The sequence below is a fragment of the Thermobia domestica genome, chromosome 13, assembly GCF_964235325.1.
Source record: "Thermobia domestica chromosome 13, izTheDome1.hap1.1, whole genome shotgun sequence".
In the NCBI taxonomy this organism is placed as follows: Eukaryota; Metazoa; Arthropoda; class Insecta; order Zygentoma; family Lepismatidae; genus Thermobia; species Thermobia domestica.
Window position 1 is genome coordinate 50,866,225 of NC_137466.1, and position 17,613 is coordinate 50,883,837.

The 17,613-nt window shown below is 35.4% G+C and overlaps 1 protein-coding gene across 1 annotated transcript in view; it reads left to right on the forward strand.

Moving 5' to 3' along the window:
• Positions 1-17,324, forward strand: part of LOC145668141 (uncharacterized) — a 98,873-nt gene extending 81,549 nt beyond the window's left edge. The window contains exon 11 of the mRNA XM_081735714.1: positions 16,370-17,324. Coding sequence (XP_081591840.1) covers positions 16,370-16,478 — 109 coding nt within the window. The 3' untranslated portion in view covers positions 16,479-17,324. The remainder of the gene's footprint in view (positions 1-16,369) is intronic.
• Positions 17,325-17,613: the final 289 nt, after the last annotated feature.

Sequence of the window (17,613 nt, forward strand, 5' to 3'; positions counted from 1 at the left end):
GTTCTGCGTGGGATTTAGGCTCTTAGCAGGCTATTGTATCCAACGGGTCCTATTTTTTTTTTCCCAAGTTCTATATACTCCTGGAAACATGATCAAAAAGCTTGGAAGAAAAGTAATCGTAGCTGTAAAATTGCTAGAACATGAATAGAATTGAGAACATCTGTGCACATCTTACAATATGCATGCTGTATTGAAATACATACACAGGGTTCCTATCAACCTGAAAACCTGGAAAAGTAAGGTAATTCAGCTTACTCGTAAAAAGTCCCGGAAAAGTTAGGGAATTTTATGAAAAGCTGAGAAAATAAATAAAAAAGAATTTTAAGTACAGATGTTTACTTTCCAGAACCCATTGTTTTAAATCTTTATTTTGTTACAGCAAAAGCTTACCCGGCTATTTGGTAGGGAATATGTTGTAAAATAAATTAGTTTGTTTTGCAAAACTTCTTTACAAACACACACACTATAGTAGATGAGGAACCCTCTGATCAAGAAAAGTATAGCTGCTTGTTTTACACTAGACCTGGAAACTTGTAAATCTTAACCTAGGAAATCTGGAAATTCATATTCGCAAAATAAATGGGTACCCTGGCTAAATAAAAACAGAAAACCGCTATCGCTTTATGCTTCAAAGTACCAGACTTCCGGGAGTCACAGGCCTGTTTATTATATCGCTGCTACTTGTACTTCATCCGATCTGTGAATGTGCACAGCGTCATTTGTCATTTCGTAATACTGCCACCATTGTTCATGTCTGATTTCTGTTCTTAAATTATCATATGTTGTGCAGTTCATGACATCTCTTCTAAATTTAACCGAAACACATATTAGTGGACCATCTGAACTCCTGTACACTATTATGCTTAGGATTGGATCTTCTCTGAAAGCATCTTACTATAATATAATTTTCAAATTCTGGTAATTCTATCTTCATTTTACCAAATGTTTTAACATATTTGTATTATCGTTGTGATACGTTCACGGTTACGCATCCTGTGGGTTTTCCTGCATGATGGTGTCGGATTTCTCCACTCCACATAGTTCATTTGTCATCTTACGTAGTAACATTCAAGATCTAGCAAGATTAAGACGAGTAAATACTGTCACAAAGTCTGTAAAATCCAAAGATAAGATGAATGCGAACTGCATTAAAATCATCGATCTTTAAAATGACGTGAATGCCAATTTTTAAAATAGATCAGATTTAGTATTGTGAAGCGAACTCAACTATAGAAGATCAGCTTAACACACGTTGTTTTAACTTAAAAGATTTTAGTACTCACGTCTCTGCCTCAGAGAGATTCTGTCTCCGAGTATATTCAATAAACCCTTATCTTATTATAATAGCTATACACAATTAGGTACCTCTACGGTGCAGATTAAAAATCAGTGTCAGGGGCACGATGGCTCAGTGATAGAGCGCTTACCTCTGATGCGTGGGGCCCTGGTTCGATCTCCGTTCGAAATAAGTTTATGATGGACAGCATCCTGTCCGTAGGTTTTCTCGGGGTGCTCCCGTTTCCTTCCACTTTCTCATTTCACCAATTGTTCCATCATCATTCACTTGCTTTAATCATCGTCTCCTTTAGCCTAACGGGCATAATCGTGGGACGTTCAACTGAAAGATTTCATTTTCATTTAAGCATAAGTGTACCAATACAAAATAATTACATATGTCCCGTCTTTGACACAAGATAGACTCTTAATACCTTCAGAAATAAGAGATGTTATATTCCTCGGTTGCAGGTTTACTTTATGGGCGCCTGATCTTTATGGGTTTTAAAGATAGTGTTTTCTGGACTGGCAATGTTCAAACTGCATTAAAATCGAACTAAAATAATTTTTACTGTAAACTTTTCTCTGATAATGGCAGCATCATACATTGCGAGTGTGCCTTTTCAGCGCCTCTTGTATTCCCTTCATTTCAATTATTTTATTTTTTTAATTTATTTATTTATTTATTTTTGGTTCAGCAAGGAAAGTGAAAGAAACTCACTGGTATACTCGGAGACAGAATTTCATATGGAACAGAAATGAATATTAAAATACCTAAAACTTCTTACTATGCTATGGCGCCAAATTCATTACTCATACTTCTGTTTACTTCAATTATTCGGTGTTAATATCAAAAAGTCAAAATGCGTTTCGTCATTTTTCATATTTTATCGATAATTTAATGTCGTAGATGAAAAAACAAATGGGTAGTAACATAAACCTGATGATGTCGTGTGATACGTAAAATACCTGTTAAATGTCCCAGAGTATAATTCGGTTATTTTAAATATCGAAAATGTCTTTATTGTTGAAGAGAGAGAAAATCATCAACAAAATATCGGGAAAATGTATAGATAAGTGAGTTAATTCTGCTTCAACAACATACACTAGTCTAAAATTAGAGAAACATGTTTTTAATTGGTATTTCCTGTATATCTTAGAGTTTCTTTTATATACATTAGGATTATTGTGAATACATTGTTGTGTATGTAGTTGGTATATCTCTTCAAATGTATCATGCATATTTGAAATTATTGTTTCATTTCTCCGTTAAAAATATAAGTAAATTATGTGATCTTCTGCAGAGAGAAGTCTATTTTATTTTTAGAAACAAAATAAAATAATGTATCCTGTAAGTTAATATCTTCCAATAGGTACATATAATGGATAAAAGCAAGTGAGAACCGTGGAAAAAAATATATATAACTTGAAAGAGTAGTACTTACAATGTTAATAGCAGATATTGAAAGATCTGAAAACTTTATTTTAGAGTAGAGCAGCTCTATATATCTTATCCGGAAATTTGTAGAAAACAGTGTGGTACACATTCTATTGGTTCATCCTGAAAGTTTTGAAACTTTTGAACTAGGCCTGTTTTGAGAAATATGTACCTGATATTCATAGCGGATACTGATGGGACAATAAAACTAACTAACTAACTCTATGGCCTATGGAACCCGGAGGTTCAGTGCCGCGTTCACAAAAGCTCTCCACTGACTTCTATCCTTAGCTAATTGCAACCAGTTTCTACTTTGTATTCCTATCTCTGCGAGATCCATCTTAATATTGTCCTCCCATCTACGCCTAGGTCTTCCTAATGGTCGTTTTCCTATGGGTCTACCAGTCAAGACTTTGAAAGCGTTTCTACTTTCTTCCATTCTAGCTACATGACCTGCCCACCTAAGCCTCCTAGACTTGACGACCCTAACAATGTTGGGTAAATCGTATAAACTATGTAGTTCCTCGTTATGAAGCTTCCGCCATTCCCCATTCTCGTTCTTCCTGGGTCCGAATATTCTTCTCAGGATCCTGTTCTCAAATACTTTCAGTCTATGTTCTTCCCTCAGAGTAAGCGACCACGTTTCACAACCATACAGAACAATAGGCATGATTATCGTTTTATATATTTTAAGCTTCAAATTCCTCGACAGAATTCGCGACGACAAGAGATTTTCAACCGAATAGTAACACGAATTCCCTGCTTTTAGTCGACATTTAATTTCTTCGTGAATATGATTTTCGTCTGTTAATATTGATCCTAAATATTTGAAAGTATCCACTTTATCAAAAGCATTATTTAATATTTTAACGCCTCCACAATTTGCCGTATTACGGTCCCGACGCACTTCCATGTATTTAGTTTTCTCTGCATTTACTTCTAAACCCATGTCCCTGCAAGCGTTTAATAAAATCTCTGCATTTATTTCTACTGTTCTCCTATCATCCCCTATTAAATTTACATCATCAGCATATGCCATAACCTGGTGAATGCCGTTCAACTCTAGGCCCTGGTTGCTATCTTTGATTTTCCTTATGGCGTATTCCAGCACAAAGTTAAATAATAATGGCGACAACGCATCTCCTTGTTTCAGGCCATTTTCGACGTGGAAGCTCGTGGACAAAAATTTTCCTACCAGGACTTTACTTTGGGATTCACTTAAACATATCTTAATTAATCTAATTAGCTTTCTCGGTATTCCAAGTTCTGTAAGAACGTTGTATAATGTTTCTCTCCTAACCGAGTCGTAAGCCTTTCTAAAATCAATAAATAGTTGATGTACCGGGGTATTGTATTCCCACTTCTTTTCGAGTATTTGGCGAATGGTAAATATTTGGTCGATAGTTGATCGATTTCGTCTAAATCCGCACTGATAATCTCCAATAATTTCATCTGCGTATGGGGTCAATCTTGCTAACAGAATATTTGAAAGGATTTTATAGGATGTTGACAGAAGAGAAATGCCTCGATAATTATTACAGTCAGTTTTGTCGCCTTTCTTGTGAATTGGAACAATGATTGATTCTTTCCACTCTTGTGGCAATTCTTCCTTGTTCCAGATAAGGAGAATGAGTTTGTGTATCTTGTTCCACAATTTTTCGCCTCCAGCTAAAATTAACTCAGCCGGAATTTCATCTACACCCGGAGATTTGTGTTTCTTCAATTTCTTTATAGCGGCTTCCACTTCTATTCGATTGGGTTCTGGAATATACGGTTCTGCGGTGTGTATCTCCTTTTCTCCACGCACATTAGTTTTTGGCTGCGTGTTCAGCAAATCGTCAAAGAAATCTTTCCATCTATTTAAGAGGCTATCCGTATCGGTGAGAACTGTTCCGTCAGATTTCTTTAATATATAAGCACGAGGTTGATAGCCTTTCTTAAATTCGGTGATCCCCTTATACATGTCCCGAATATTTTTATTTTTACTATTCAAGTTCCTTAATTTTAGCTTTCAAAAAATCCCGTTTCTTTGTTCTAAAAGTTTTGGAAGTTTCCCGCCTGATATCTGCGAAATTTTGTGTAGTTGTTTCATTCGGATTTTGTAGCCACCGTAATTTTGCCTGTTTTCTCTTCTCTGCTAGTTTAATGCATTCTTGGTCGAACCATGGTTTGTTCCTACGTATTTCCGCGTGTCCCAATTTTTCTATTGCTGAACTTTTAATGCTATCTCTAATTTCAATCCAAGTATCCTCAACACTAGTGCACTCTGAGTCTTCTAAAACCGCGAATCTATTCGAAACTTCAATCTGGTATTCCTCTCTTACCTGGCTCTCTTCTAATTTCTTTAAATTAAATCTCTCCGTTTTCGGACATTGAATATTACCTTTATTCAACGATAATCTCTCCCGTATTATCGCTACTACCAGGTAGTGATCAGTGTCACAATCAGCCCCTCTAAACGACCGGACGTCAATTATGCTGGATTGTCTTCTTCTATCACTGATGGGACAATAATGTTCGTAAATTAGAGGTGTCCGTTATTCAGAGAGAGATTTCACTGTTTAGAAAGGTTTTACGAATTTAGATTACTCACAGCTCATGTCATCATTATCAGTATTCTGCCATTATTGGCAGGTCACTTACCGTAGCTGAGAAGCTTCCATGCGTCACGGTCTTTCAATAATTTCGCCGTCTTCACGTACGATTTTTGTGTTTTAATATCGTCCTTCCTCTCTTTCCTGCTACCATACCTTCTAACACCAGGGTGTCTATCGGTCACGAAAGTCACGAAAAAGTCACGAAATCAGAAAATGGTCATGAAAGTCACGAAATTTTGGGTCATTATTTTTTTTTAAACTGTTCAAATGTAAGTACAGATTGGAAAATTTTGTTCTATAAAACGTCAAAAATTCACCACCAAAAATGTCTATGATCAGTTTTAGACGCTACCAAATCGCAAGCAAAGTACGTTTTAATCGCATGGATGAAAATTCGGCCTAATTCGCACCCAAATTCGCTCTTGAAAATATTAGGAAATATTATGATTTGGTACAGAAAATGTCACGAAAAAGTCACGAAATTTAATTGTGGAATTTTAGTAGACACCCTGAACACGTCCCTCATGATATAGTTCCTTCTTAGGCAATGTCTCAACCAGTTACTGTAATAATAATCTAAAATTGTTCTTTTCTCTCCCAACGTTTCTAAGACCCTCTCATTCGTTTTCCGCTCCGCCCAGCTAATTCTCTCCATTCTTTTTCAACAAAATACATCTATATATATAAAAGAGAACGTACAAATCCTTTGTTCCCTCATCACGCTAATACGGCTGAACCAATTTCTTTCATTTTTGGGGGGTTATTAGGATTTGGACCCTAGATTGTTTTTATCATATCACTTTAATTTTTAATTACCAGTGTCTTGAGATAATTGACCATTCAAGTGTCCATAACGTACAAATCCTTTGTTAGTTCATCATAGGTAAAAATAAACGTATTTATATGCAACCCGCATGACCGTGTCACTCGGCGGGTTAACATAAATGACAGGCGATATAATGTTAACATTTACTGCAAGCATATTTCACGGGTATTAAACACATGAGATATGGAGTTGTGCATTTAAATTTTCATTTCAACCCAGCGAAGCGGGTAATATATGCTAGTTTTTTATAATTGTAAATACTATAGAAGCTAATATCGAAATATTGTACACAATGCTCGAATTACTAGTGGGGTGAGGGTGAAATAACTCTTGTTAAAAATATGGAAGTATCTCTGTGGTAATCTTACTCTTCCATTCCATTCCAAATATATACTTTGGTGCGCGTACTGACTGTGCTAAAAGTGAAAGTAGCGTAATGAGAACATGTCACATTATTATTATTAAATATTGAAAATGTAGGTGGAACTCACCAGTCATAACGTTCATAATTTGTTTGGAAATAACTGTACAGTAATTGTCTTCGGATCAGTTGAAGGGCTTCACTGTCTCAATGATTAATGGTAAAGTTTCCTTCATTGTGGTTTATTTTCTGTGTTAAATACGTATGAATTGCGAATGAGTCCTGTCCGTTATGAAGAGGTTTCTAAAGCATTGGAGAAAAAAGAAGACATACCGTCGTGTCCATAAAAGGAAGGGTTCTGTTTCTTAGTAGTGAATATATTTTTGGCGGAACATAACGATCTGTCCGTATTATGAAGGTTTCCGTTAAAGGAGTTTTTACTGTATTAAAATATTTTATTCAAAAGAAGAACTGTATTGTTCAGCATACATTTGCGAATATGATACAAAGTGCATTTATGCCTTTGCGTAGTCTGAATTTTTAGGACGGAAAAAGGAAATTGAGAGTGATTTCCGTATTGATTTCTGGGGCGGAAGAATTAGTTGGAAAGAGATTCTTGAATGCAGAGGATGAGGAAGATACTTGGCCGATACAATTTTTCACACAGATTTTCGCCGCTTTTAGTCTAACATTCTGCCAGAGAATGTTGGGCGTGAAGACAAACCTTTGTACTAACGAGTGCTTTATGTTACACTTGCAAATTCTTGCTTATAACTTGCAATGTGTTACTGTGTAGTATTAAAAATATATCGAAACCAAGTCTTCAGAAGAAGTAGTGAATCAATTCAGATAGCGACTGAATTCTGAGCGTAAGTTACTTTGTGTTGAGGCCAGGCTTTAGAATGAGTGTGGGAAGTTCATCTGCGTAATGCAGTGTATCTCGAGCTCCCCCTTCCATTAATTATACAAAATAAATTTCATGTAGTACTAGATCTATAATACTACTAGATATTACTAGTAGTATTATATGTGTTATTAGATAAAATCCTCTTTTGTCGCGATGGCTCAGTGATAGGGCGCTCACGTCTGGTGTGTGGAGTTCTTGACTCTGTTCCAACTCGCATCAAATGGGTTTTGTGCTACACAAACACTGTGTGCGTGGTTTCGGGTTTTTCCACTTCCTTCATCTACTATTTCATTCATTATCGTCATCCTTAGCGTCGGTGCGTAATCGTGGGATGTAAAACCAGAAATTCAATTTCATTTCTTTTTATAAAGATCTCTTTGACAATTCTTTTTCATATTACTTCACTGTGCATCTCGATTTCATCCAACTCCTTGTTTGAGAATGTTTTCTAGGTCTTACTTAGTCTCCTGGCATCCAGTCAACGAGTACTTTCTTCCACCGAGCATCAGTTCTTACAATACTTTGTGTCTGGATGAAAATATATCAGTGAGAAATTTGAATAACTCGAGAACCAGTAGTGATAGAATCGTTCGGTGTGGTTTTTCGGAAAGAGGAAAGAATAGAATTTTAAGCCCAGCAAATAATTGAACACAACTGGACCACACGCATATGCATTAGTCGTAAACAAAATGGTGTTCTTTACTGTTCGTCAAAAAATGGAGTGCTGTTTTTGGTTCGCAGAATTCAAGTCCCCCGTAATTGTACTGAGAAGATGTAAACAACAATACAGACATTAACTACCAGACCGTCATTGCATTGTTAGATGGGACAAACAATTGCTTGATACTGGCTATGTGTTGAGGAAGAAAGACAGTGGGGAAGAAACTCGTGAATAAAGAAGTGGAGACGGTTCTGGAAGTCTTTCAGTGAAATTCACGCAAATCGATAAGGCATGTGAGTACACAACTGCGAATCCCGCGTTCGACTGCGCATGATATCATGCGTAAAAGATTACGTTTTAGAGCCTACAAGCTACAGCTTATTCAAACATTTCAGTGTAATGACAAGCCTTACAGGTATGAATTCGCTGTTGAACTGCTATCACGCATTGAAGAGGACAATAGTTTCCTTAAAAGGATAGCTTTTTCTGACAAAGCCACCTTCTATACGTTAGATAAGATGCGTAGGCATAACCACAGGATATGGAGTGAGAAAATCCAGAAACATGAACCCAATAGCCCAAAATTAAACGTGTAGTGTGGTGACTGAAGATTCTGTCATATCCCATTCTTCTTTGAAGAGGCTTCAATTGCAGGGGCAACGTACCTGACAATGTTAGAAAATTATGCTGTAGCTCGCATACCTCAAGGATACATGTACCAACAAGACGGGGCTCCTCCCAATTATGGCCGTTACGTGGGAGAATTTCTGGCTAACCATTTAAAGAAAAATTGAATTGGAAGAGGAGGTTCCATTCAATGGCTCCCGAGATCGCCCGACTTGACCCTGGTCTTCTTTCTTTAGGGGTACATAAAGACTTTCGTGTACTAGACCCAAGTTCAAGATTCGGATTATCTAAGACAAAGAATTATCGATACTTGTGGATTCGTGACACCTCAAATGTTATGCAGCACCTGGAGGGAAGTTGAGCACTGCCTTGATGTTTGCCGAGAAACAAAAGGGGCACACGTGGAGATGTACTGAGGGTGATTTGAGTGTTTTTTATGATTGATATAAAATTCTATTCTTTCCTTTTTCCGAAAAACGAAACCGGACGATTCTATCACTATTGGTTTTCGAGTTATTCAAATTTCTTATTGATATATTTTCATCCGGACACACTGTATTTTGACTCACTGCCATTTCAGTGACTTTGTTTCCACGATATATTTGTCATATTCCTGGCATGTAATGTATACAAAAAAAAAAAAAAAAAAATCGTTCTGTAATACATTTTCCAGCATTGATTTGTATCTGATTGTGTCTGTCTATCATAGCACGCGTAATTTTTTAAACTCCTTTATCTTCTTTTTTCTCTTACCACATCCATGATATCACACAGTACGATATAAACCCTGAGGACCTCAGCTTAATGTTCACAGGTTCATGGACTAGCTTTTACCAATTGATTAAATTGTTTAGTGATGGGATTGATAGCCCCCACTTTGTGCTATTCTGTTTTAAAATATTGTACAAGTATTTTATGAGTATTCGGTCTGGTACTCATTATGTCCTAATTTGTACTATTAAGATGCGAGAGTTCAAAAATTTCGTAGTTTTGTTTTCAAATAATGGTCCCGCGTAGCGTAGTCGCTAACGTTCTCGCCTTTGATGTGGGCTATCCCGGGTTCGATTCCAATAGAGGCACTCAGTCGGAAAGGTGTAACAGCTTTTTCAGGCCAGCCATCATGAATGAGTTTTTTCCTAGGTTTTCCTCATTCACACCAGGCAAATGCCGGGATGGTACCTAACGTATGGTCTCAGGTCGCTTCCTTCCCCATTCCTTTCTTCCTGCCCAATTCCCCGGATAGTGTGATTGCCGAGGGAGGTGTTCTGTCATATGTATGACGGGTTAACATGACCATAGATGCCGAAAGCCCAGAAATCTAATCACTCCCTCCCCCCCTCCTCTTTATTTTCAGATAAGATTAGAATAAATGTATTTTAGGTTCTATGAATAAAACACACAGTTTAAGTTAGATCAATCAGCTGACATGTGTATCCATACTTAAATTCCTTTTAGTGGTTGTAAAGGATGAACTATAAAAGAAAAAATATCTGTTATTATGTAAGTACTAATCTTTTTATGTACTTATTTATTTAACTTTTATGGTATTCTGTACTCTATTTCTGTTTCATATATATATATACAGCCAAGAATACGAAGGACAAATTTAAATTTCTTTATAAGACGTTTGTTTAAACTCGGTGTTCTCGTGTAAGCAATAGTTACCGTTAATAACAACAATAAGAAGCTCGTTAGTAATATATCTTTCGTATGTTTGTGTACATTTTTATTACATAGTGCCTTTAAAACAATATTGTACTCTTTCACAATAACTTAAAAAAAATGTACAGCAAAATATATATGGGTACCTGTTGGTAACATGCGTATAAGTGTTAACATTACAATTATACGGTTGTTTTTTTAATGAAACAATTCAGTGTGTTTTCGAGTTACTTAACAAGGAGATTGATAAGTCAGTTACAAAATAAGCAAAAAATGGTTTTAACAGTCTGGTGCATGAGGTCACGGTTGTTGTATTAATCACCAGTATAATTATGATTGTTAGAGAATTCGAGTGATTTAGTAATTATTTTGTGAGTGACTGATTGCATATAGATTCATATATATATATATATATATATATATATATATATATATATATATATATATATATATATATAAAGGAAGAGAAAAGCTGTGTATTTTCCGAATTCTGTATATAACAATGTATACATAAGTAATGTAAATGAAACTAATTATATTAAAGTGACTGTAAAGGCTAGACTATATCGCCAGTAGATTGCAGCACTTGGCTCCTATCTGTTAAGCAAATCTTCTGGGGAGCAAATATTCAAAATAATTAAATTAAATTCAAGATATCACTTGTCCCATAAAGAACGCAACTTTTTTTTTTAATTCCCGCCATTTCTGTGCTAGTAAGTTGGCAGCACTGATCGTTACACGATTTTCATCTGTTGTCTTTGTGGTTAGTAGTCACACAGCACAGAATAGCGCATGATCGTCATCTGTTTTCTGTACGGGTAGGAATAGGGTGCCCACCACATTTGTAATAAGTTTTCATTATGGCAACATGCTGTTCCGTCGTGAAGCGCTCCATTCCTACTCGTACAGAAAACAGATGACGATCATGCGCTATTCGGATCTATGTGACTACTAACCACAAAGACAACAGATGAAAATCGGGTAACGATCAGTGCTGCCAACTTACTAGCACAGAAATGGCGGGAATTTCTAAAGTTGCGTTGTTTATGGGACATCCTCTATATTCAGAGGATAGTTCGTGGATTTTTTTTTTTAAATTCTTTTGTTTCATTCATTGTTGAGAGCTTGTAATTTTACTCTTCAGAAACATTCTGAATGAAATTTCTCAACAAAAAAAGAAACAGAAAACTACACGGATTATTCTCTTGATTATTCATTAGAATCACCCTCGTAATTGTAGTACATCCGTCCGTCTGCCCATTACTCCATACGATTAGCTATTAAATGAAAGCTATTTTTTTATTTTTGCAAAGGTAGTAGAAGTTACACATCTCGCCGTTAGATGGCAGCACACGTCCTCCAGCTGTTGACATCCACCGGACGAAATTGAAATTCCTAATGTGTTTTATTTTTTTATTTTTTTATTTTTTTTTAACTGTCTACCAAAGTTTACTCAATTTGCTTTTGGGCAAAGTTTCGAAGTTCATATCTTGATTTTGACTGAATTGTTCTGAATAGTGTTGCTCCCTACCAAAATACATTGGTATGATAAGGAGAAAAAGTACTGCCATCTGTTGGTGATTAGCGCTCCTTGTAACTCACCTTAATATCTGTGGAACGGTTACATTTTGCAGGATCACTGTAAATATCCAATGAGTATTGCAGCGGAAACGTCTAAACTTTTTCTTTAAAGTGTTTTACATCATGTTGTTATTGTCTTTTCGAACTAAAGGTAAATGTAAGATGAACTCGTACTCTTTTTTTTAAAAAAAAGGATCGACATATTTAAGTAACTCTATGTAGAAAAAGCGTATTTCGTGTCAAATGTTAATACTGTATCAATATTGGTTATTATTATTGTATTTTAGTAGCAGTGAAGCGTTTTCTTACTACTCGAATCATTTCGTTAACAAGTAGGAATATTATATATTTATAATATATACAGCGAGGGAATGAATCTGTATTACATTGTGTATTAGAGAATAACTAGATACCAACCAAAGAGTCGGTTGTGATATGCGTTATCCCATTTCGTTTAGTCTGTGTATATAATAATTTGTAGTAAAATTTAGTTTGACAAAATTCTTCCGTTAATTTTCTTTCTGTTTTGTTCAACTGTGTACATTATGAGCCTTGACTTCTTCACTACTGTCTTGTCTATGTATATATACTTCAGATAGTCGTGGTTTTAATTTCTATTTATTTTTCTTTGTTACTAACCACAATAAATTATATTTTTATGTAATGATTTTGTTATGTTTGCTTTCTTATTTGAAATGCTTTTCCTTCATGTGGACAAAGGGGTTACGCAATAGTTGTTGTAATGTTCAATTTGTAAATTAGTATTTTTACATCGTACCAGTGAGTATGGAATAATATTAGAGAAAACTAATCCCTAGACTCGCAGTGTGCAAAATCTTTGCCTTCCTTTGTGAAGCTGATGCTTGTATCATTGAGTTACCGGCAACGTAAGCTTGAGTAATATAAACAATCACAGAAGATTGGTTGGGTAGCTCAATGGTGAGCATCCGCTTGGCGTGTGAGGAATCGAGGGTTTAATACTTCGCTAGCCGGACGATCACTTTTTGTAACTTTACTAGCATGTCCCATTTATCTCTGGCGGTTGAATTACGTAGTGAACTTAAATAAATGTAGTCTGGCTATAAAATCCATGCTAAGTGCCAAAATAAAACTGTTGAGTAAAAAGCCCAGATTTTACTTCAGAACTGATGGCACATAGGCCCACGCGCATTCTTCTAACGATTATTTGAACTACTTCCACACTGAATACTACATAGTCCGATTTTAACTGAGCAGCGTTAAGCACATAGCCCACATCAAACCGAACTTTTCCTTTTTGGCACTTATCACAGATTTCATTTTCAGTCTACAAATATAAAAAGAACTGCGATTCTTGTTAAATTTTTCAGAAACTTTCTTTACTATATCTCTGGTGTTGTGGGCATCCTTTTATTTGCTTTAAAGTGTAGTGCAGTTAGATACGAATAACCTGTTTCACACTTTCAGAGGGGTAACACATTTTGAGCGGAATACGTTGAAATGGAACGATAGAGTAAATATTACTGTATGTTCTTAATATTGTCTCTTTTACCTCCCCAGTCCTCTCTAAATTCTCGGAAAAGATTTTTTTTTTTTTCGTTCGGTTTTACTCAACTCTATTTCAACGAACGAATAAGTTCGTAAATTGTTCATTCTATCAAATTATGTAACCATTTGTTATTACATAGTGTGTAAGTGGTCATACTTTTTTGAAGTTCGTAATTATTGAAAGAATATATCCTCTGCTGTGAGTTGAATTCTGCGTGTCAGTGATAGAACTCGGCTGCAACAATGTCTCGGCCAGTCTAGTGGCTCGAAGATGTATTTTCAGTGTCAGGTACATCACTTCTGAACTTTATTTTGAGAAAATTTGATGCTACATAGGTAGTTTTAAAAGAGAACGTTTGTCCAAAATGATAGTATTATTAATAATGTTTTGTGATTGAAATCTTCCGTGCGTAAGTGTGCTGAATACCAGACGGGCGATTGAAGCAAGAAAATTAAGTAATTGCTGTATTTGTACAGAATGCAGTTTTTAAAGGTTTGTATCTGAAAAAAGTTTGATCACCCAACTACAAGAAATAAACAGTTGAATAAACAACATAAAATTATGGCAGAAATAACAATGGGAAAACTATATAGTCTTTCCAGAATGACAAGTATCAAAGAAATACTTCGCATTTGAATATTTCTGTCCCATTGAGTAGTTGTGATGAAATTCTGCATAAAATTAATCTATATAAGACAGAACAAATAGTATACCCATAATATAACAATGTGGAACATGCCGGTAAACTTTACAATTTCTAAATTGGAATTTTTATGGTGTTGTACAAAACAAATTTTATCCTTTGTCTGACTAACTAAACTAAATTTTGTGTGACAAAAGTCAACATTATGGGAATATTACAGTTAACTTTTGTGTTTTGTTTGTTTGGAGCTAAACTTTCCTTTCCAGTGCCAAAATTATACAAAGCGTGCCTCTACCGTTTAATGTGGGATCCGATTCACCTGTGCTCCCATTGACAATCGAATGTGGTTACCTACATCCAAAGGCGAAAACGCTGTTTTGCCACGAAGCAGACCTCTTACAGCGAGAATTTAAATTCGTGCCGTGGTTTTGTGGAGAATAGGATCAAAAGGATGTTTAAATAAATAATGTAGGATAACACCTTAAAGATAAGGTATTGTAAATTGAAAGGGCACGTAATTTAATATATACTATATATATTAAATTAATATAATTATATATCAGATAATAGTAAAGTTTAAAATAAGCGTGCGCTAGTAAGATGGAAAGGAAAAATAGAAAGAGAGAGAGAGAGATAAAAAATAAAAACCACAATAGTACCAGTAGCTAAAGAGCACCCTTTTGGAATTCGCTTTTATCCATCTGGTGCTATACACCCCTTTAAACTGCATGCTAGTTATATCCGGCATGAAGTAACAATCTTGTTTCTTTGGCAAAATTTAGGTAATTGTTATGTAAGTTCCCGGTAGCAACTTTAGTAGTTGAGCTATGTTAAAAAAAATAAATAAATAAAAAAAAAGTGTTTGGTTTTATGCCATTTAGGTATTTTTAACACGTAATAACTTGTGATGAAGATGTCAAATTGAATTTATTTGCCCATAAACATGCACATTGTGAGTGAAATAACCGTACATACGTTGTACAATATACATATTTGCCATGGTTTATTGTGCATCTTGGAAACTTTAAGTCAATAAGTTTTGGTACGCTAGAGATTGACTTCCCTTATTTTATGTTATATATGCGTTACTTTACTCTGTTTTTTTTTAAAAAAAAAAATAATTTTTGTTCGTTTTTCTCTTGAAAGTAACTTATTTTTAGGATAGCCGCTACTTAAATTACGTCTTCTTTTATTCGTTACTTAAATTACGACTGAAGATGATTTTTTTCTGACTTGAAGTAGCATTTGACGGCGATGGCGGCTCTTGAGATAAGTTAGATCGTTAAAAATTTTAATTTTATCGCTACAAGGTAGAGGGTAGAAAGCTTCAGGAAACTGTATACGTACAAAAAAGTTTACAAAGCCTGAGGCCTATTGTGGTTTACGTGGGGGAGACAACTGATGATAGAGGGGACTCAACACTAGTTTTTTCCTCAAGCACTTTCCGCAACAGTACTTGAGGTTTTCTGTATCAGTTGCACAGAAATCCTCGTCAAGTCCTCGTAGCCATCGTGAAATAGCGGTTTTGACATCATCATCACATGTCAGATAACAGTGGCTAACCATGTTCTGCTTTAGGTCAGGGCTGTAGGGGAGTGCTCTAGTCATTCCCAGCATAAACGCTGAATACACTAAACTTTTTTTCTGAATGGTGTCTCGCATTATCATCGAGAGGCATCACACTACAGCAGAGAAAACCAGAGCGTTTTCGTCTGATGTATAGCGCAACTTCAGAAGTGTTCTGGAATGCCTTTCAGCATTCATGCTTTCTCCCTGTTCCAAATAATCGATCAGTAGCACACCAAAATACATGCACAAAACTTTCCTGGACGAAGCAACCATTTTGAATTTCTTCTGCCGTAGAGGAGATGCATGCTTCCTTACTGAATGAACAGATGCAATATGTGTCATTACTACCCGGGTGTTCCCCTCCGCTGCCTAACGCCGGAGAATGCTCAGCAACATCACCATTCCTAGTTGGCTAATGGTTCTCGGAGAGCGCATGTGGCACCCATTTCACGCACACTTTCTTATACTTGGGACATTAATGACATCATTCAGCACAACTCCATATAGTAGTCCCAGCTCAGCTGATGTTTAGCGTAATGTCGTTATTCTGTCCACATGAGCACAGTTCACGTCAGCGGTTGAAGTACTGATATGTATATTAAACACATTGTAATTTCTAAACAGCATAGATTATTTTGAAAAAAAAAATGTAGATAATTTTAAGTATCTAGCTAATTTCATTTATTTATTTCAGGAATACTGGTGGGCCTAACTTTTGCTTCATATGTCCATTTTGTTCAGTAACGTTTCCTCCAGGAGCATACGACTTGTTCTCCAATCACTTTGATAATCATCTGAGTTAAGCGATTCCACTACATCGTTGGTCAAAAAAGCCACTTTCTACGTTACTTGTTGAAAGACGTAGAAATACATCTTTTTCCAAGTTTACATTACGTGGTAGTTCCTTTACAGTACTACTAGTAGTATTATTTGACCAAAGGTAGTTGTGACATCTAAATTTGTGTGTAGACTTATTAAGCCAATACATATATATAAATATAAATCTATATATTTCGTTTGAAATGCTGTTTTGAGTTTTGTTTGCGAAGTGTCTTATTGATTTTTCTACATGTGCACTACTAGATAATTTTAAATAAAAGTGGGACATTCCATTGTAAACAACAGAAAAAGAATAATAATAATATTATTTTAATTTTTCATACGTTTAATTTTTCCTTTACGATCAAAATCTAATACGAAAAATTAGCTGTTTCGATATTTAAGTCATTGCATTTTAATTATATTATTTGTAGTGACCATTCCATGGTGTGCTCGTTCTCTGAATATTTTCAAGTCTGTTGTGTAGCCTTGTCAATTTTTATTTTGGAAATTGTGTTTCTCGTGAAACAAAATTAGGAAGAAGAGTGTGTTCAGTATAGATGTTCTCAGCATGCATGTGCATTCAATTTGGACTGCTGGTGTAATGTAATATCAAGAATTTTGTTGTTCTGCATTTAGGCCATTTTTAGTTATACTACGTTCGAAACTGCGTTCGAAATTATCGGATTTCTTCGAAATGTTTGTCCCTACTGTTTATAAATAGTAGATATATATATATAAACTTTATTGAAGTGACTAATTTTATTGTAAATTCTCCTTTTTACAAATGTAACATAAATATTTCAATAATAAAGTATTCTAAATTGTTATATTAGTTATTGTGTTATTTAAAGCTGCTACTTTGGTTAACAACGTTATAGACTACTATATGGATGCGACAAGAGTTTTCTATGAAGTATAAGATTGACATTGACAGATTTTGCATATAAAGTAATTCAAGAAGCCCTTCTTTGTCCATACTTAGAAACAGCATTTCTTTCCTGTCAAGTTCATACATATTCGGTTCAGATCTCCTAGGAGCGGAGAAAGACAGAGAACGAACCGTCTGACGCACAGTGGGGCCAAAGCACTTATTTCTTGGCAAAAAGTAGGAATGTG